This window comes from Bombyx mori, chromosome 9 (assembly GCF_030269925.1).
Source record: "Bombyx mori chromosome 9, ASM3026992v2".
Classification (NCBI taxonomy): Eukaryota; Metazoa; Arthropoda; class Insecta; order Lepidoptera; family Bombycidae; genus Bombyx; species Bombyx mori.
In genome coordinates, this window is record NC_085115.1 from 16488764 (window position 1) to 16510433 (window position 21670).

General features: G+C 37.7%; 1 protein-coding gene across 1 annotated transcript; it reads right to left on the reverse strand.

Annotated features, from left to right (window-relative positions):
* Positions 1-13794: 13794 nt before the first annotated feature.
* LOC134199436 (uncharacterized) lies at positions 13795-17350 on the reverse strand. The gene is made up of 2 exons (XM_062670282.1): positions 14311-17350; positions 13795-13922 (listed from the first exon to the last, which is right to left on the reverse strand). Exons 1-2 carry the CDS (start codon positions 17348-17350, stop codon positions 13795-13797), a joined length of 3168 nt encoding a protein of 1055 aa, XP_062526266.1.
* Between the last annotated feature and the right edge of the window lie 4320 nt (positions 17351-21670).

Consider the following 21670-nt stretch of genomic DNA (forward strand, 5'->3'; position numbering starts at 1 on the left):
AATACTTACATTGAGACGCATTAAATGAGATGAAAGTCACACGATAATATTTACACTCAATGATACCATGCAAATTCAGATCTGTCCGTCCATATGGGGCGTGCCACCAGTTTTTCTTAACGTAAAAGTAATGTATATTTACGGCACGCATCGCATGCTGCATACATTTTTTTGTTTTCAAATAAAATATCTTAAATTAGTTTTGCCATCCGTACCTCGGTAAGCTGAGCAACGAACAGACGCGTGCAATTTCACCGCGGGCCGCACGTGTCGCCGCCGATATAACATGATCGATCATCAAACACTCATCTCTGGTAACATCACCGGCGACGAACCACCAAACAGAGCTGATGTAAAAAGGACTAACATTACGGACATTTCTTCGCACACTGGTAATATTAAATCCATATGGCGTTTTCGGAAGACGGCTGTGACGGCTTACCCTAAGTACTCATTAGAAACTTTTGACATGACAATGTGAATATTGTCTAGACATACCACAAAAAGTCTGCATACTATAGTACATTAATCGTTGGATATAGCACTAAACACGTCATTATGGATCCTCCCGATCCATTAACGGTGCTTTAAGGTACCTCAAGCACCGGTCACCGTCCTCACTGAACCCGTTGCTTGCGACCAAGGGCTTGACGAGTAAATTAACCCGTAGACACAGCACACTGAGTTTCTCATCGGATCTTCTTAGTGGGTCGCATTTCCGGTCCGGCGATAGATTCTGCAAAGCACTGCTCTTGCTAAGGCCAGTGTTAGCAACACTCCGGTTAGAGCCCCGTGAGCTCACCTACACGTCAGGGTCAAGCTGAAGCCTCTCAAGGCTATCAGCATAGGTGGGGGGGAAAAAAGTTGGACATATAATTATATACATAGGAATAATAGTTATCTAAAAGATAAATCACCCAGTGTACTCACTCGTTTTGAGTCAATGCGACTATACCAAAATTAAAATCCAGCAAATAAGTGCCAATTCTTATTTCCCAGCAAAAGTTCATTAACGATTTAGAGTACAACAAAAAAAAAAAATTGTTGCTAAATACATCGACCATGCCTGGATATGGCCTGTCTATTTCTACCCCAAAACAGGCTTCCATTCCGCTTTGAAGTATGCTACAGAATTTTATGTCCAACAAAATGTCATTGGCTCATATAGCATGACTAGTACCCCGCTACATGTCTGCGGGCGATCAGTACATACGTACATGTATTATCCGAATTTAGAAATTTTGGAGTCTCAAGATGGATGACGGCTTTCACGTTGACCATCAGTACTTAATATCAAATCAATGACAAATCATTCTAGCCTATAAAAAAGGTAAACATAAGTGTTCTAGTGTTAGCCGTTTACTGGAGCCTGCCTCCACCATCAGCGGCAAAGTCTCGTTTTCATTAAAGTCCTATCCACAATTTCCCTTCCCTTCTCTGTTTGATAAAATTTCCTCAAATTAAAGGTCATGATAAGTTTTAGGATATGGAACCCTCAACATTTTATGAATAATTTAGCACTACATCGAAAATTCAATCAAAGTTCATTTACCATTGAGTTTTCGTAAAAATAACAAGGAGCTCTATTAGCTTTTCCGAACAATAAATTTCGATGCGTAAAGTATTAGGGGGAAATATTTTGTGAGGTTTCCATACAGACGTAGAGATTATAAAGCACGTCGGAAATGAATAAAACAAACAAACACCTAAAACATCTTTAGATCGTTGGAATCGTCGAGATAATTATTAAAACTAAATATGATAAAAACATGACGGATATTAAGCCGAATTTACATTACGAAATTAGTGGCGTGAAATTAATTTCGTGACATTAGTTTTAACAACAGTTTCACGTGTAATTTAATACTTTCGTAATGCATGCATTAATTTCATGCATGCAAATTAGTTTCGTGCCCTGCGCGATTTTTTGGTGAAATTAGTGTTATGCAACTAATTTCATAGTGTAGACGCGACGTGAAACTAATGTCGCGAAAGGGCCTGCGCTGTACGGACGTGTGTATTGTTAGTTCGGACACGCTTCAAGCGTTGAAAATGGCAAACCAACGATGGAGTACAGAAAAAAATATAGATCTTATTAATGAATATCAATGACAAGGGTCCCGAAACACCTACAGTAAAAAATCAAAATTATCTTCACTCATTCGAAAATAGTTTTTATAACTCTCAGGATCTTCATCTGCTAATTCAGAGACTAACTTCATTGCACCTAAATGCCTTCTTGTTGACCATCCTCGAATCTACCAACTTTTTTTTTTCTTGGTAGTCTTTTTTTAAGTTTGTAGGTATATAAGCATTTCTTTAGCTACATTGAATATAGCAAATTATAGCTTTGATGCTGAAGGCGCCATGGTTACTCCGATACTGTGGATTTCGCGACACTAATTTTTTAACGAAATTACTTTCGCATATATCGAAACTACTTTCGCATGCAAATGCATGACACAAATTTCGTAATGTAAACTCCGCTTTATAGATTTAAAATCTTAGTTCTTTATTTTAACAGTTTTCTAGAAAAAAAGGATTTTTTTATTTACGAACTATTGGCATACGTTTCTGTTTGTCCTGGAAAAATGAAAAACGCTGTGTGTGTTCCTTGCATTGCTGATGCCTATGAACAGAACTGATCAGCTTCGGTTAGGAGATAGAACAATGTGGCTGCATCCGTTGACACTGTATCAAATGCTGAATTCACATGGCTTAACCAAATCACACGCGGCTCAGAGATCCAATCTGTGAGCGCATCTGTACACCCTTATTGAACGCCATAAGGTGACGTTAATCCATTAGCTACCTCATTTTATAATAAACTAGTTTTTCACCCTGATTTTACTGCGGTAAAAAGCAAAATACTATATACTTTGCACACTGTTTGAAATTTTATAAAGGGATATTGAAGGATTAATTCTCTATTGATTAAATCGTCCATAACAGCATAGGTTCAGAAAAAAAACAACGTATCTACAGTCTTTGTATCTGATTTCCAAAAAAATATACAAGTGTTTCACTTTCAGCAAGAAATCATCTAGGTGCTATTCAGCTATCGATGTTTAATTCTAAAATCATCAAACTATATGAATATTATATCAAATATGATTTTTTATGTATAAATTTGTATGTCTACCACAGCAGAAGTTTCTATGCTAAGTTACGGTATGTACATAATTTATTCTCCTTAGTATTTTACTGTAGAGATACATCCCCCTTTCCCCCCAGCCAAGCAATTGTCCGCTCGCACATGTCGCTGCCCCGACTACGTATAAAATTTGATAAATTGCATCACCAACATGTGAATTACCCTCTTAGCTTAAACTAAGCGATCACTGTACAAATACATACCCTATCCTTTCACAATAAAACCCAGAATCCACTAAAATATTCTGATAGAAGTTATCAGAACTCTTAAATAAAGAGGACGCAAAGGACTCAAGAGAATGTGCTCTCTATGAAGCTTGTAATAGAGTAGGATTCGGCGCAGAATATGGTCAGTTTAGATGCATTTAGTGAATGCCCGTGCAGTAACTGATTTGAGAGGGTAGTAGGTAAGATAATGCATGTATTTCGGAGGGTTACTGCAGAGGTAGCGTTGCCCTAACGTTGATGGCGAAAGCAATTTTGTCGGATGTTTTTCGATTAATATAAATGTAGGTGCTTAAGCACAGTTCGGTGTTTATGTCACTATTCATACAATTAGATGGACAATTATCTCTAATTTATAATACAAAGACAATTGTTATTTTCTTATTTCATTTACGCACAAGCGACCGAGTGATCGATCAGCATCATATTATATGCCAGTAACAATGCAAATACATTTTTACCGTCGGTGAAGTACTTATGAACACGGATCACTTTATCTATCGTCGAATAGAACATATCCACCAAAAACATGTCACCTATGTGGAAGATTGTACTTGCAAAGCTATTCCCAAGTTTAGTTAAACAGGTAACTAAAAGCCACTTTAAAAACCTTTATAAGCGAGTATAATCGGTGTAGTAAACATAGATGTAAGATTCACTGAAATTCCGAGCGCAATTAAATCTCGTTTTATCAAAGAAAAGAAGACTCGTCCCGAATATTTCCGATATTAAATTAGCTAATGGAAACTTGATAGGCTACAAAAAGTGAATCCCCCGCAAATTTTCCGTGAGCGCATTTGGCAACAATAAATCTGGGTGCTGTCCCTAACCGACAGATGGCGTCCCTGCCCCTACATTTCAGGTAACTTAACACCGCTTCTCACTGCATATGATTCATGGACGTAATAATGTAATTGACGACTCGTAGATATAAATTGTGTTAATGGCTTAGTTAGACACGGTCATTAGTGTGTGCGTGTAGTGTATATATATCGTTGAAAGTTATTCAATGTGACTCATAGTTAAGTAATTATGTAATTCTACAACTTCTAGCTATCCTGCAGCACATAGGCACTTCAAGTTCATTGTTACGTCACAACTCAAGGCACGAAAAATACAAAAGTCTTCTGCCGTTAAAACTTCTACTTAGTGGGATAATTTTCCTCTATTTTTGTCTAGCGTGTTTAATAATACTAAAGGTCCCCCAGTAGTCGAAATTCGACTATAATTAATTGGAATTGTAAGTTTGTACACATACTATAATCACAAATTTCGCCAAGGCTACACTATAAAAAATATTAATAAAGACAAACAATATTTAATCTATTCTCAATTTGACCACAGACGTCAAGAACAAAAGTTTGACAATAAATAGTATGTATGCTGTGTGCGTCAAATACATGGTATTTGGTGTGTGTAATGTTTTCTTTATTGATTTAATGTATATTTTATTTATTACTTTAAAAAAATATTAGCCGTGTGCACTTCTACTCTATATTCTCTATAAGTGTGGAAAATTTCATACTCCTCCGTCCCCGCAATTTTTGTAAAAAGGGTACAAAGTTTTTGCTTCACGTATTAATATTTAATAATATAATTTACCAAAGATTTGCGAAAATGACATGTAAAGTTTACGACCATTTTGACCTTAATTTAACGTATTCTATTGAATTAAATTTGAATCCATGTTTGAAGTCAAAATTATTTAACGTCAATGCAGACCTTAAGCACCAATCCCCAAAGCGATTGAAGCGCTGCATTGTACGCAGGTAACAGCATTATCCACGGACAATGGAATATTCAAATTATTTTAATGCGTTCATTTTGTCTTGTCTAACATTTTAGGGCTATAAATGCGAGCGTTCGTTCGTATCACAGGGCTACATTTGAAATGGTTATTGTTAATACGTGATTTGATATTTTATTAGTGTTTGTTGTACAAGTATCGATGCCGATAATTAGATGTATTTAATAGACGCCGCTTGCAGACATATTGGCGGTTACGCAGCCAGTTTGGAATTGAATATTTAAATACATTGCTAATAAACTGTTTAAACGTGACCGTCAACTTGGATTTTTTTTAACATGTTATTCTTTTTTTTTATTGCCCTTGTAGACGAGCATAAGGTATACCTGATGGTGAGCGGTTACCGTCGCCCATGGACTTCAGCAATGCTAGGGGCAGAGCCAAGCCGCTGCCTACCTTCCTCTGATCCCCTATCTAATAGGCCATTCATGGCTATCAGTGAAACTTTTTTGATTTCTAAAAGTAAGTACTGAGGAGGATTTTAGGTAATTATAGCCGCCGATCCCGAGATGTCAGTTCAAAGTTTTAAAAGTATTTATTTAAATGACTGTCAAACGACTTCAAACTGGAACTTTGATTAGTTGGATTGCATCGAAACAGAAATATAGAAAGGTGGCAAAATCTTTACAATGTGGTTGCTATGCTCTAGTAATTATGCTAAATTTTGCTAAATCGTACATGAAGTTATTTTCATCGTTCGAACTCGTTCCCACGTGTTATATAATATGGATAGATTAAACCAAATATTTTTTTTTAAAACAAAAAAAAATGTTGTATAACGCTCAACTACAACTGATGTTACAACTTAAGCTGAGTATACACGCATTTGTGTAAATTTCCTGATATTATTACGCTACCTTAAGCTGCAAAAAAATAACAATCTTATACAACTCACCAATAAAACAATTTCTCATTAACATAAATAATAAACCTACAATTTTAATGATCAACGATTCAAAATTTTTCTTCTAAATAATCGACGCTAGTCACTATTGATATTGGACGGTGTTATGTAAAAGAGTAAAACACATTCTAAAATCTTCCTAGTTCCAAATCATTATCTTATTGACATGTAATAATAGAAACTGCCTGCTGATAAATATAAACTAATATATGAGTCGACTATTATCAAAGCCGGCAATGTGACTTTTGGAAAATTATTGGTAAATCAGAAAAACGAATTATTGACTTTGTATTATGTAGTCGTAGTGTAGTATTATTTATGTAGTCATCGTGGCCTAACGGATAAGACGTCCGGTGCATTCGTGTTGAAGCGATGCACCGGTGTTCGAATCCCGCAGGCGGGTACCAATTTTTCTAATGAAATACGTACTCAACAAATGTTCATGATTGACTTCCACGGTGAAGGAATAACATCGTGTAATAAAAATGAAACCCGCAAAATTATAATTTGCGTAATTACTGGTGGTAGGACCTCTTGGGAGTCCGCACGGGTAGGTACCACCACCCCGCCTATTTCCGCCGTGAAGCAGTAATGCGTTTCGGTTCGAAGGGTGGGGTAGCCGTTGTAACTATACTGAGATCTTAGAACATATATATCTCGAGGTGGGTGGCGCATTTACGTTGTAGATGTCTATGGGCTCCGGTAACCACTTAAAACCAGGTGGGCTGTGAGCTCGTCCATCCATCTAAGCAATAAAAAAAAAAAAAAAAAAAATATTCCATTGGCAGTCACAAAACTCTTCTGAACGACATCTTAGATAAATAACAGGTTAAGTGTTAACCTTTATTTAATGCAGGTTTTGAACCGTATTCTTTGAAGAAGACGATTACATTCAAATCAATCTGTATTGACATATCAATAACATTTTTTTGTCCAAATGCACAGATTGCCACCTTTGATAATAGACGACTCATATGGGAAGTGAACTTATTGAATACCGCTACGAAAGAGCCCATAATTTGGTACAAAAACTAACGGCCCAAATTCGTTGCAAACCTGTTTCTTAAATTCTGTTTCATATTCAAATAGCACTTTCTTTTTTTTTTGTTTCTTATATGAGTGGACGAGCTCACAGCCCACCTGGTGTTAAGTGGTTACTGGAGCCCATAGAATCCACAACGTAAATGCGCCACCCACCCCGAGACAAGTTCTAAGGTCTCAAGTATAGTTACAACGGCTGCCCCACCCATCAAACCGAAATGCATTATTGCTTCACGGTAGAAATAGGCAGGGTGGTGGTACCCACCCGCGCGAACTCACAAGAAGTCCTACCACCAGTAAATGTTAGCTTGTATGCTGGGATATCCGGAATATGAATAATTAATCAGACATCACAGATAAGAAGATGATCTAAAGGTTTAAATGTGTCTGCTGTACATTCAATTTATTCTCTACTTCCTCTCCCTTTATATCTACTTAGACTTGAATATGATAGAGTACAAAGAGAGCTCCTTTCTCTTGGCAACAAAGCTTCGCGGTGCTCCGGGGATCAGCATAAGGATCTCGTTCAAATCGCATCCCTCCAAGTTTATCAGGAATCATCGTCGGAGATTCCGAGCGAGGTTGGGAATTGGAGAGACCTAAGGAGACGATTTGTTAGATGATCCCCGCAATTCACTAAAGATCGTCCGTGTGACAGCGCTTCACCACCCACGCTGGTTTTGGCGCCGGTAATCGCAAATTTGGAATTCTGTGGTATGAAGTGGCAAAGAGAAGTACACAGAACTGTACTATAAAAACTGAGACCTTAGCACTCATGTCTCAAGGTAGGTGGTGGAATTTATTTTGTAAATGCCTATGAGCTCCGGTGACACCTTTACAACAGGAGGGTCGTGAACTCTTACACCCACCTAAGCAATTAAAAAAACTTCAAACAAACCGCGTCGCGTAATGAAATGAAATTAAAACATAATATATTTAAAGATTAAGTTATAATTTAAATTAAAGTGAAAAGACATGAGAGCCCACCTCGTGTTAAATTTCTACCGGGCTAAAAAAGACTTGACGTTACCACAATTGTATTGTACAATAATATCTGTGCTTAGTTCTTTTCTGTATATCATCATTTGTCAATAAAAGCACAAGTGTCATATTACAATTAAAACTTTGAACATTTAAAATCGTGGAAGACATTAAATTAATAGGAATAGACCTTTGGGAATTTGCGATGTTATAGGATATATAGGACAGATAATTATCAAAGTTTTTTAACTGTAGTTCGGAGAATTAATATCTGTAAAACTGCAAATTAAAACCGAGATATATAAATACTACTTTTTTCGAACAATCAAAACATTGTGTGATCACGTATAGAAAAAAAAAACCTATATTTATTACATATCTATTTTAATTATCATTTACTTATTGTGTGTGACAACTAAAGTTGAGAAATCATTCTAAAGAGCAAAATTTTGATATTTAAACTTTTCGTTTCGTAAAATTGAAAAAATCAGTACTTATTACGACTGCACTTATTACAGACATATATTTTTATGTTCTTCAAATTTCATTGGGTGCATATCAAATATATAGTATTGTAGAAATTTGAATACGACACAATAGCAGAACACAAATTATAATTCCATTCTTAATGTTTGATAGACTTCAGAGTGATCTAGAATTCGGATAAGTCCGGAATTGGATTTAATCGTTATTCCTACAAGCAGACACAAATACTTAAAAAGTTTTTTGCAGGCAGCGTCTTGGCTCTGCCCCTGGCATTGCTGAAGTCCATGGGCGACGGTAACCACTTACCATCAGGTGGGCCGTATGCCCGTCTGCCTACAAAGGCAATAAAAAAATAACTCTGAAGTTCAATGATAAATGTAATGCTTATGAAGATTAATACAATACGAGCAAATACAGTTTTAGATTAGATCGACTACTAACTTGGACAATGACAATAACAAAATCGGCATACCGGCTTTACTCAGCCGCTATGCGCAAACGAAATATCCCAATAAATATATGAAAATAAAAGTTATCTATATCAAAAATGAAAGAGAGATTACCGGTTCGTCAGAAAATCACCGCCGGATGCTACGTGACTAGCGCTCGGCCCCGCAGATAATAAGCGATCTGATACCCACTAATTGTGCCATTCGTGTTTGTTTTATTTCAGCTTCGTAATCGATACGCAGAGCGTAGGTTACTTAAGACAATGGCTATGATTGTTTATATGTAGTTAATGTGTAGAGCGAGGTGGGAAGCCACAGTCAACAATCTTCCAACAATAGTTTTCTTTTTTTTTCCTTACTAAGCTGATGGTCTTGAGAGACCATTTCAGCGTAACCTTAACTAGTAGGTGAGCTCACGGCGCTCAAACCTGACGACGTTGCTAACACTAACCCTAGCAAGAGCAGTGCTTCGCAGGAATCGGAAATGCGACCCACTGAGAAGATCCGGCGATAAACACAGTGGGCTATATATAGGCTGCTAGTAAGTACACCAATTTTAATTGAGATTGAGGCCGGTGAAGAAATGTGCTTCTAAGCTTTGTGATCAACAGCCATTTGCCGCTTTAAAGATTAATGACAAAGAGAAGATCTTCTACCGAGAGGATGACATTGCTCGGTAGACCAACGGACCCAATGTTGTTGTTCGGAACTAGTTTAAATGCAAACTAATCTAGAAAATTTCATTAGCGACATTCAAGCACATTTAAATATCTTGTGTACACCAAATTTGCTAATCACTCATTATTTATTAACATGAAAGTTTTTATTTTAGGACCCGTATTTATTTTACCGTCGTGGTCATTACTGAACAATTTAGGTACTAACAGAATATACATATTTTTTTTAACAATAAACCAACGAAGTCTTCTGTCAATAATAGGGTTATGCTGAAAATTCAGTACAGAACTCAGGCTCTAGCTTTTCGAGTACACACTCTAGTTCAAAACTACCTCACAGCGCGTCATTGGAATCGAACCTGACTGTTTAGTCGCGGACCGAAAAACCATGGAGCTGTAACAGCATATTTAATTTTATTAAAATATAATTTGAATTTAGTATATGGATTTTCTTTTTTAATAGATTGGGATACAATATACATCTGGATGCAGGCAGCGCAGGACCGGTCTTTGTGGCGAGGCTTGGGAGAGGCCTATGTCCAGCAGTGGACGTCTGTGGGCTGATAATAATAATATAATAATACATCTACTTTTTTATGCGTTATCAAGTGAAGCCGGGTTGGGCCTAAGTTGTGAAAAAATTATTCATGCTGAAAATAACTTTTTTAATTATGTTATAGTATCGTTTCATATAAATTTTGGGCGTAGGTAACCATCGCCTACTGTCAAGCTTGGATAAAAAAATTTAACGCCACTAGCCGTAAGAGACTATTTCAGTTTCACCGTTTTGGTAGGCGAGCTTATGGGGATCAACCTTTTTTTCCGGGCCGGGATCCGAACCTCCTACGAGGTCCCCACGCCTGGAGGCGCGCGGGGTATGTGGGACTTGACGATCTGCAAGGTGTTGGGAGCAGACCGCGGGCCCAAGGAATTTTAGGGCCCTAACCACTAAACGACTCCCTTGCACTCTTTTACCCGACGTCCGATCTCCATTCGGGGTCAAAACCAGGTCAGAGTAGGGGTTTCCCACGGTCAACACGTCAACCAGACACGCGGCGCCTCCCCGAGGACGCCTGATTGACGGGTGGTCGAGGCGATAGTCGACGACTAAAATAATGTATGACAGAATTGTTCCCCTTTAAAAGATCAAAAAAAAAAGCTCGCGACAGCATATGTCTATATGTTAAGGTTGGCTCACTATAACGTTTTTTATGCTAACCAAATTTGTTCTAAAATAAAGCTTTATTTGTGAACTATATTTGTGAAAATAAGAGCGACTTTTTTTTTTTTTTTTTTTTTTTTTTTTTTTTTTTTTTTTTTATTGCTTAGATGTGTGGACGAGCTCACAGCCCACCTGGTGTTAAGTGGTTACTGGAGCCCATAGACACCTACAACGTAAATGCGCCACACACCTTGAGATATAGTTCTAAGGTCTCAGTATAGTCACAACGGCTGCCCCACCCTTCAAACCGAAACGCATTACTGCTTCACGGCAGAAATAGGCGGGGCGGTGGTACCTACCCGTGCGGACTCACAAGAGGTCCTACCACCAGTAATTACGCAAATTATAATTTTGCGGGTTTGATTTTTATTGCACGATGTTATTCCTTCACCGTGGAAGTCAATCGTGAACATTTGCTGAGTACGTATTTCATTAGAGAAATTGGTACCCGCCAGCGGGATTCGAACACCGGTGCATCGCTCGATACGAATGCACCGGACGTCTTATCCTTTAGGCCACGACGACTTCAAAACTATTGCCCTGTTACCCTGATTCTGCAATATGACCACGAAATCGTCTCCACGGTTCCACGTTCCGGGTGGTGCAGTGCGGATCGCGACCGCACCTTGTCAGCTCACAAATTGACGTGAATTGTTGTCGGCGCATCTTTGTCACGCGCTGCAATCAAACCGCCAGCACTACTACATGCTACACGCACCTACTCATTAATGGAACTCCTATCTGCCTATAATTACATAATTGTAACCTTCGAATACGTAATGCACGGTTTGATGACTGTATCAATACGAGAGAGATTGAATTAATATCTTCTAGCTTTGGTACGCACTGTTATGGGAATTCTCTCTGAGGTCGTTTTAAAAAAGGAAAATTCTTAGGACACAACTATTTATTGGATATTGAATAATATGGATAATGACACTCAGAGTAATCCCGGCAGCCGCACCCGTACTCTAACACAGTTCACTGACTACTGACCGTTCTCCGGTCTCCTATCGAGTCTCTACCTCGGACCGTCTAGTCAGCGGTTCGAGGGTGTCAGCAGTTTAGGGTTCGGTAGGGATATATAACACCTCCCCCCATATTTAATAAACTTCGGGAAAGAGTCCGAAGTTTATTTTATAAGTGACGTCTGACAGAAGCTGGGGCTACCTCAGGGATATCAGCATATTCAACTTCTTCTATAGTAGCGGGCTTACTTTTAAATCTCATGCGTTTGAAAAGATCTATATCTTTAGGTGTGCTGCCAGGTTTACATTTTACATACAACTTAAAAGCTAAATAACTAAATAGACATATAAGTAAAAGGATAGTCACTGTAGAGTAATGTATTCCGTACTTAACTATGTGTGGCGTATGAATGACGTCATCGGCGCCACTTAATATGGAATCGAGGATCATCTCATTATTTTTTAAGGATAGGTCATCTAAATCAATGTTCTTTAAAACCACAGGAGTAGGGGATACACTATCTATAAAGTTCTTAATCTTATTAGTATTACAACATGACTTATTATTTATGTTAAAATCTAAAGTATATTCTGTAATTGTTATGTTATTAACATATTTAGATATAAACTTAATGTCCTTAGTATAACCGGTACATCCGTGAGGGATGTTTAATATACCAGTTCCTATGATGTTAAATTCATACAATTCAGATTTGGGACAATCAACGCTTACTTTAGTTAGATTGGATTGCACGAAGATCCATCGGTTATTAGAAATCGTTTGCCAAACATTAACACTTCCGTAAATGAATTTGTTATTGCACTGCACTGGTAAATCACTGGTCAATTTTATCATCAGTTCCACTTCACAGCTAGGGTTGATGCTCGTCGGATATATGGTCACTATGTCACAGATGTAAAGTTCGGTATGCAATATTTTACATACATTTAGGTCGTCCAAAGTGCAGTAACGTGTTTTGTCTCTGGTCATTGCTATATATTTGCTACTTGGTATTAACATAGAATACATTCTGGGATTTTGAGCCTCATGTGGCGTTGGTAATGCTAAAGCATGATAATATAAATTATACACAATAGGACATACTAAAGGAATTCTTAAGACAAAAATTATTCTATTCTTACTAAAATAACTAACTACATTAGAAACATTCATAATAACGTGCATCGAGCTTATCTCTAAAGGTACGGGGAATTGTTTATCATCATCCAAGAGTCGAACATTGTTGGCGAGTTCATGGAACAATTGTCGTGGTGTTATTATTGAAGGATGAAGTATATTTTGACTGCTGAATAAGATAGCATTTATTATGTCTTCGAGTTGAAAAGATATGGCAAGAATATTGGTTTCTAAATAATGTATGACTTGGTTAGCGGATGATAGGATATATAATTCGTTAGATGCACTAGAAATATTCTTAACATGTTCTGACAAATTATTAATAGCGGTGTTCAAATTAGCTTCATTAATTTTAATATTATTAATTGTTTTATTGTACGACGAGATGACTGAAGTAGTAACCATAACATTTTCCTTAATTAATGTAGCTACTTTGTTTTGATCATATTGTATTGCATCAATTGCTTCATCGTATCTAAGGCCATCGGTCTCGTCCAAGTTTCCGAATATGTGTTTAATTACTGTCCCGACTCCTCCGAACCAAGCACTACGTTTTGCTTTAGTATCTAACAACTCAGATATGGATGTGAATTGACGGATAATATCGTGATATCGTATTACTAAGGGTTGAGTTATACTATGACATTCCAAATTTTCTATGACGTTAGTCTCGAGACACAGCGCTCGTGCTTTATTGATAGCATTTTCGATATTTTCTAAGTATGGTTTGAAATGTGATATATCTAATGGTATAAGTATATTAAGTTGGCCGCTGGATATTTTGATTTGACCCAAACTGTCCAAATATAGTCCGGAGCTTGCATTGATTTGTTGTACAAATTCTTGTTGGATTTGACTCTTAGCTGACATGCTGGAAATGATATTATATAATGAGAACAAGGATTTCTTATTTTACGAATGAAATTTTCTAAAAGTTATTTAAAAGACTATGAGATTAACTAGATAGGTATACGCTTAATCCTAATAGTATATTATTTAAAGATATTATGTTATTTAGCCTAAATCTGTTACTTTAGCGAATAGTTATAATTATACGTTTTCATTCAAAGTCGCGGGCTTAATTTCATCGTAATGGTGTCGCACGTGACGACGGTTTATTAATAGTGATAAAGTATTGTTACCGTGTATTTTAATCACCCTGTAAGGGCCTTTCCATACAGGTGATAAGGCTTTTCTTGATCTCAGGTGATTTTTGAGATATACGTAATCTCCGGTTTGGTAATATGCAGGGCGACTACGCGAGTCATAGTATGTTTTAGATATGCCCTTGGATTTCTGGATATGTTCTACTGCTTTTTGACGAGAGTATTTTAATCGATTTTGGAGCATCCGGACGTATTCGGGATATGTCGTTCCGGTCGGTTCTTGGAAAACTGAATTTGGTATGAAAGGTTTATTTCCAAACATTAACTCGTATGGTGTAAAATGAGTTGTTGAATGTACGGCCGTATTATATGCTAACATCGCGGTGTAAACATAGCGGGGCCAGTTATCTTGGCCTTCGTTCACATACGACTTGAGATACTCCTTGAGGGTAGAGTGACTCCTCTCAAGTGCACCCTGGGTCTGGGGATGGTAGGGCGATGACCATAACTGTTTGATCTTAAGGAAATTGCAAGTTCTTTGGAATAATTCGGAAGTAAAATTTGTGCCTTGGTCAGTTAGGATAATTTTTGGGATACCGAAAATGGAAATGAAGTGAAGGAGGCATTCGCTGGTTTCTTCGGCGGTTGTACTTCGGATGGGATATGCAGTGGAGAATTTCGTTAGATCATCTTGGACGGTTAGGATGTACTTCAGTTTTGCAGGACCTGCTTCTGGCAATGGACCGACGATGTCAAGGGATATGCGTTGACATGGTGCAGTTGACGTACTAGTGATCTGCATCGGGGCTCTATTAATTTTCCTCAACGCTTTATTTTCTTGACACTGTTTACATTGTTTAACATAGGTTTCAATGTCGCTACGCATACCTTTCCAATAATAACTCTCCTTAATCCGGTTGAACATACGATTTGAGCCGAGGTGTCCGGCAATTGGGATATCATGATTGTCGAATAAGATTTTCTTAATCTCCGTTGGAGACGGGTAGGTTACATTATTATGATATATATTAATTTTGATCTCTGTATTATGGAATAGATAATTTAACATATTATAAATTTTAACAAACGAATGTTTTTCAAATGGATTTTTGAAATCTGTTATTCCTATGTCCTTTGTATTATCATTTATTAATAATTCATTGCGGATGCGTTTAAGGGTCTCGAATATTTCGGGATATGAAGCTTCATCAAAATGGTGAACTTTAATGAAAATTAAATAAAAAGTTTTATTATTTGAGTCAATTTTACAGAAGGAGTGTAATTCTTTTTCGATGTTAGGTATATTGCTGCCAGTCGGCAAATTACCTATGATTTCTTGAACATAAGGGTTGGATTCGTCGAGATCGATTGAGGTAGGTATTAAGAGTGTTTTCGATTGGCCTTTTAATAGGTTTTGATTATGCTCTTCTATCTGTACATTATAATGTTTATTAGGATCTGACATAGATTTGAGGAAAACGGAGTAGTCGTCAGTCATTATAGCGTTTTCTATTGGTGAGTCTGAGTCTCGAGGTTGTTCTACTGGGGATCGAGAAACTGGGTTTTCTGTATTTACATCAGAAGGTGTAGAAGAGTTAGTGTTTGTGGAGATTTTCCTAGGGATACAAGAAGGTGGACTTCCTATTAATAAGCTGTCCGTCGTGGGGTGTTGTCGAACGGATGAGGATGGATTTTCATCATTAAGTTTGCCAGGGGCTTTGTTTTCTGATGAACTATTCTTTCGAGCATTAGTATCATCAAGATCAAGAAATGTAGGAGAGGAACCAGCATGGACGTCGAGGTCATTCAGTGTTAACGGACTAAAGGCGTGTTCCTCAGCGGATAAAGGATTTGGGGATAAGTTGGTTATTTCATCTGGATTAAATGAAGGTGGTGGTATTAGTAAGTCCATCAAATTTTCATCTAACCTCATACTTTGTCGATCTTCAATAATTTGATTTGATTCAGGAAGGTTTACAGGCTGGATGGGATTTACCGGAAAACGGGATAATGCATCGGCATTTGTATTGAGCTTTCCCTTTTTATATTTAATATCGTACTCAAATTCTTCTAGGATAAGTCTCCAGCGTACAAGCCTAGAACCAGGATCTTTACATCTAAATAGCCATTCTAAAGGCTTATGGTCTGTTATGACAGTAAAATGATGACCGTAGATGTATGGTCTAAAGATTTTTGTTCCAAAAATTACTGCGAGACACTCTTTTTCTGTCACGGTATAGTTGCATTCCGCTTTGTTGAGGGTTCTAGATGCAAACGCGATAGGACGGTCTTTTCCGATCTGTCCTTGGGATAGGATGGCGGAAATGGCATAATTTGAAGCGTCGCAGGTAAGCAGGAATGGTTGTGAAAAGTCAGGATACGCTAGGATAGGAGCTGATATGAGTTTGGATTTTAGGGTTTCAAAGGATAACTGTTGTTCATTTTGCCAGTTGAAGGCAGTGTCCTTTTTAAGAAGGGATGTCAGAGGTTTGGCTAACTTAGAGAAATCGGGGATAAAACGTCTATAGTAAGAGACAAGTCCTAGAAAGGATTTTATATCCTTCGGTGACTTCGGTGTGGGGAATTTTGCCACGGCTTGAATCTTATCAGGGTTCGGTTTTACTCCTTCTTCATTGATAATATGACCTAGATACCCTACTTCTTTCCGGAGAAATTCGCATTTTTCCGGTTGCAACTTTAAGTTATAGTTCCTGATTCTCTCAAATACTTTACTGAGGTTATTGATGTGTGATTTAAGATCATAGCTATATATAACGATATCATCGAGATAAACGAAACACCTATTACCTTGTAGGCCAGAAAGACAATTGTTCATGAGCTTTTGGAATGTTGTAGGTGCATTTTTAAGGCCAAATGGCATTCTGTTAAATTGGAAATGACCTTGCGGCACTGAGAAAGCCGTCTTTGGTGCATCTAAGGGATCAATTAGAATTTGGTGAAAGCCTGAAGTAAGGTCGAGGGTACTGAAGTATCTGCTATTACCTAGTTGATCTAGTATTTCGGATATCTGTGGGATAGGATATGTCTCCCCAACAGTGATGTTATTTAGGTTTCTATAATCGATTACAATTCTCCAAGTTCGTTCCCCTTGTGAGTTTAGTTTTTTAGGCACGATCCATATGGGTGAGCTCCAGGGTGAGGACGATGGTTCAATTATTTTATCTTGAAGCATTTTGGTTATTTGTTTTTCCACTTCTTTCTTGTGGCATTCGGGGAAACGATAGGATTTTGTGTGGACAGGGATATCAGTAGTGGTTTTAATTTGATGTTTTAGGGCGGAAGTATAAGTTAATGCTTCTTCAGGTAAATGAAATATATCGGAATACTTACTGCAGAGTTCTGTTAAATTTGTTAGTTCTTCGACATTGAGGTGTTCAGTTCGTAATGAATTTATAACCTTTTGGGTGCGGTTATATGTATGTTCTACAGGCCCTTGGGTTAATATTGTGGCACAAGTGTGTAGTGGTTCGACTGTTAATTTTAGATTGGCATTAACATTTATTGGGTGGTCGGATGTATTCGCAACTGTGATGTTAATTTTGTTATTTTCTTTTACTTTTACAATACAATTAGCTATTAATAAGGATTCGGATAAGTGTTGATCTGTTATAATCCCTTCTTTTATTTCGGGGTTTTTGACTGTGCATTCGATTACGGTTTCAGTTCGGGGTGGTATGATATAAATTGGATCGAAGAAATGAAGATTCACACTGAATTTTTTAAAGTGAAGGGTATCGTTGTTGTAATCAATACTACATCCGAAAGTAGTAAGAAAGTCGGACCCTATTATCCCATCATAAGGCAAGTTGATATCCTTAATAACGTGAAATTTATAGCTAATGTGTTTCTTTACATCGAATTGTAGATTTAATTTAAAATGACCAAGTGTTGGTGTGGTATCATTTCCAGGGTCTATACCCTTAAGTTGGACAACTTCCTTCGTGAGTGACGGATACTTAAGTATACATGTTTCCTTTAATAGGCATATGGCTGAACCGGAATCAATTAAAAGGGTTATAGGGATATCCGAAATTTGTGTATGAACTAGGATGTGTGGTAATAATTTTTTCGTGGTATCGATATTAATTTCATATATGGATGTTGGATTCTTATTTTCTTTATCTATTTGAATAGGAATTTCGGTTTTGGATATTTGAGCGTTTCCGATTTGGGGCTGGTTACCCTGTTGTGTAACGACTTTATTTTTTTGAAATTCGTGCGTTTCCGTTTTGGGGCTGGTTACCCTGTTGTGTAACGACTCTATTTTGGATATTTGTGCGTTTCCGATTTGGGGCTGGTTACCCTGTTGTGTAACGACATTATTTTTTTGATATTTGTGCGTTTCCGATTTGGGGCTGGTTACCCTGTTGTGTAACGACTTTATTTTGGATATTTGTGCGTTTCCGATTTGGGGCTGGTTACCCTGTTGTATAACGACTTTATTTTTTTGATATTTGTGCGTTTCCGATTTGGGGCTGGTTACCCTGTTGTGTAACGACTTTATTTTGGATATTTGTGCGTTTCCGGTTTGGGGCTGGTTACCCTGTTGTGTAACGACTTTAATGGTGTCTGGCCTTAGCCGTCTCGTGCGACACCTTAACGGGACGTCTATTCGTTTAAAGCTTCGGGATATTTTACATTTTCATCTACTATTTCTTCTACGTAGTTTACGTTTCTAAAGTTATAATTAGGATTCGATCCTGAAGGTCTATTTTGTGGTTGCACATTATAGCGGTTATTGTAGAATTCTCGCTTCTTGCAATCTTGTATATCGTGTCCTATCGTTTTGCAATACCTACAGAATGCATTTTGAATCTGACCTCGTGGATGAGGAGTAGGCATGCGTTGTTGGATAGCAGGAAAACGCGGTGAAGGATATCTGGGTTGATGGAATCTCGGAGGTGGTCGCCTAACGTTGTTAGTATTTGTTCTTGGGTCAGGTTGAGGGATATATCTCTTATATAGCATTAGTTGGATTCTTTCTTCGGAAATAGCGAGGCTTATAGCTGTGTTTAAGTTTTTGGGGCTACGACACCTTACTATATTTGACAATTGTGGATGTAGACCCATCAAAAAGTGGTGTAATGCAAGGTCTTCCATCGCTGCGGTGCGTCCTACGATTTCCGCTTTTTTATTGTTACATGCTAGGGAGACCTCTGTTAGCAGTTGTGATAAACACGATTCTACTCTGAGTGCGAATTGACTGACGTTTTCTTGCGGGCCTTGTTTACTCTCTTGAAGCTCGGCTAGTAGATGAGTATAATGTTTTTGTTCCGAGAATTGTGTTCTCAAGAATTCTCTGAGTTGGTCCCAGGATGTAAAGTCCTTGACCGAGCAAGCAAGCTCCGCTTTACCTTGGAGTTGACTTAGAATATATTTAAACAGTATAGGTTTTTGTGGTTCCGTAGCCAAATCATGGGCGTTAGTGCAATTTATTAAGAACGAGTTTAGTGTTTCGCGACAACCGTCATAGGATTTGATAAATTTAAATAATGTGTTTAACTCCATATTAATATGTTGTACAGAAGTTGACCTTGTCACCCTAGGTGACTTTACCGGTTCGGGGGATGGAGGTAATTCTGGGATGTCTAAGTGTAATTTATTGTCTTCGGACTTTGATATTGTGGCACCCTTAACCATTACGATGAAACAATTTGATGTTTTGATATTTAAAGAAATTAATAAACAGTGTCATCAAGATCTATTAACTACAATTAAAGTTATTTTAATTTAAATTCGGACATAGACATAAAATATAAAACGGTTTTATTTTCTATCAAGGATCCCTAACTTAATTATTAATTTGCAATGACCAGAGACTTACAGGTTTAAGATAACGCAGCTCAAAACTGCAACTCGGTGCATTCCGGACCGATAAGGCGACGTCTGGACGTGGATGTCGTATTTCGATGATTTTTATTTGCAGATGGATATTCAAATTTCTGCACTAAAGTTTGGGCGTTCTTGGATTTGGATATTGAGATTGTGGTTTTCTTCTTTGGATTAGATTTTCTTCTTCGAGTGGATTTGATGAACTGTTAGCACTTGAAGTTTTGTTCACTTTTCACCGGGCACGGCACAGTTTATAAAGTTTCAGTTTTTATGTTTTTGGGATGCGCGAACTGGCGATTTTCGGATCCCACCGCTGCCACCAATTTGTTATGGGAATTCTCTCTGAGGTCGTTTTAAAAAAGGAAAATTCTTAGGACACAACTATTTATTGGATATTGAATAATATGGATAATGACACTCAGAGTAATCCCGGCAGCCGCACCCGTACTCTAACACAGTTCACTGACTACTGACCGTTCTCCGGTCTCCTATCGAGTCTCTACCTCGGACCGTCTAGTCAGCGGTTCGAGGGTGTCAGCAGTTTAGGGTTCGGTAGGGATATATAACAGCACGCTACTTATTTTTCATTTATTTTTTATTTATATATTGTCGACAGACAAGCACACGGCCCCCTTGACGGTGAGTGACTATCGTTGCTAATGAATGTAAGCAATGCCAAAAGTACAGTCAAGCCTTTTTGCAAGTATTTTTCTGAAGGAGTGGTGCTTTTTTGGACTTCCTTTATGGTAGGAGTCAATATCATTTGATGAAATGAGATGAAATGAATTTATCGTGAGATGTCACGATAACTTCAAAGCATTCTAGAGATTCTTATAAACGAATGGAGTCATCTCCATGGGTTCATACCCATCACCTCCAAGAAACTATCACATGAAATCCTATTAATATTTGATGTCTCTTCCATATTTTAAGCATCCAAGGCCCGCTGTGTTTCCCGGTGACCACGCGTTTCGAGCACGCTGACGAACACGATTTTATCGCTAATCTCTAATTGTACGCTGCACTTGTCATCAATGATCTCCGTGTTTAGAACACCAATTTAATAAAAAAATAAAATTTCTTTCGTTTCGAAGTCGGCCTAAAAACATATACACATTTCAAGGAATATACAATGCTTGCAGTAGAAAATGGCAAGATATCATCATTAAAGTCACCGTGGCCTAAAGGATAAAACGCCTGGTGCATTCGTAACCAGAGATGCACCGGTGTACGGATCCTGCTGGCAAGTACCCATTTTTCTAATGAAATACGTACTTTTTAAATCTCCACGATTGACTTCCACGGTGAAGGAATAACATCGTGTAATTAAAATCAAACTCGCAAAATTATAATTTGCGTAATTACTGGTGGTAGGACGTCTTGTGAGTCCGTACGGGTAGCTAGCTGCCACTACCCTGCCTATTTCTGTCGTGAAGCAGTAATTGGCATCCATGAATAACTAGCTATAGAAATAAGCGGGCTAGTGGTATCCATCTCTAGAATAACAAACGGATCCGTCACATAAATTCTAGCGGGCTACATATTAAGAGAGAGGGTAGCATCGATAGTATAGATGATACAAAAGAAAGGTTATTATAGTTTACAAATAATGTTCTTGCGTCTAAAAAGTCTCGTTCCAATCAGCTCGAACCAACGATCA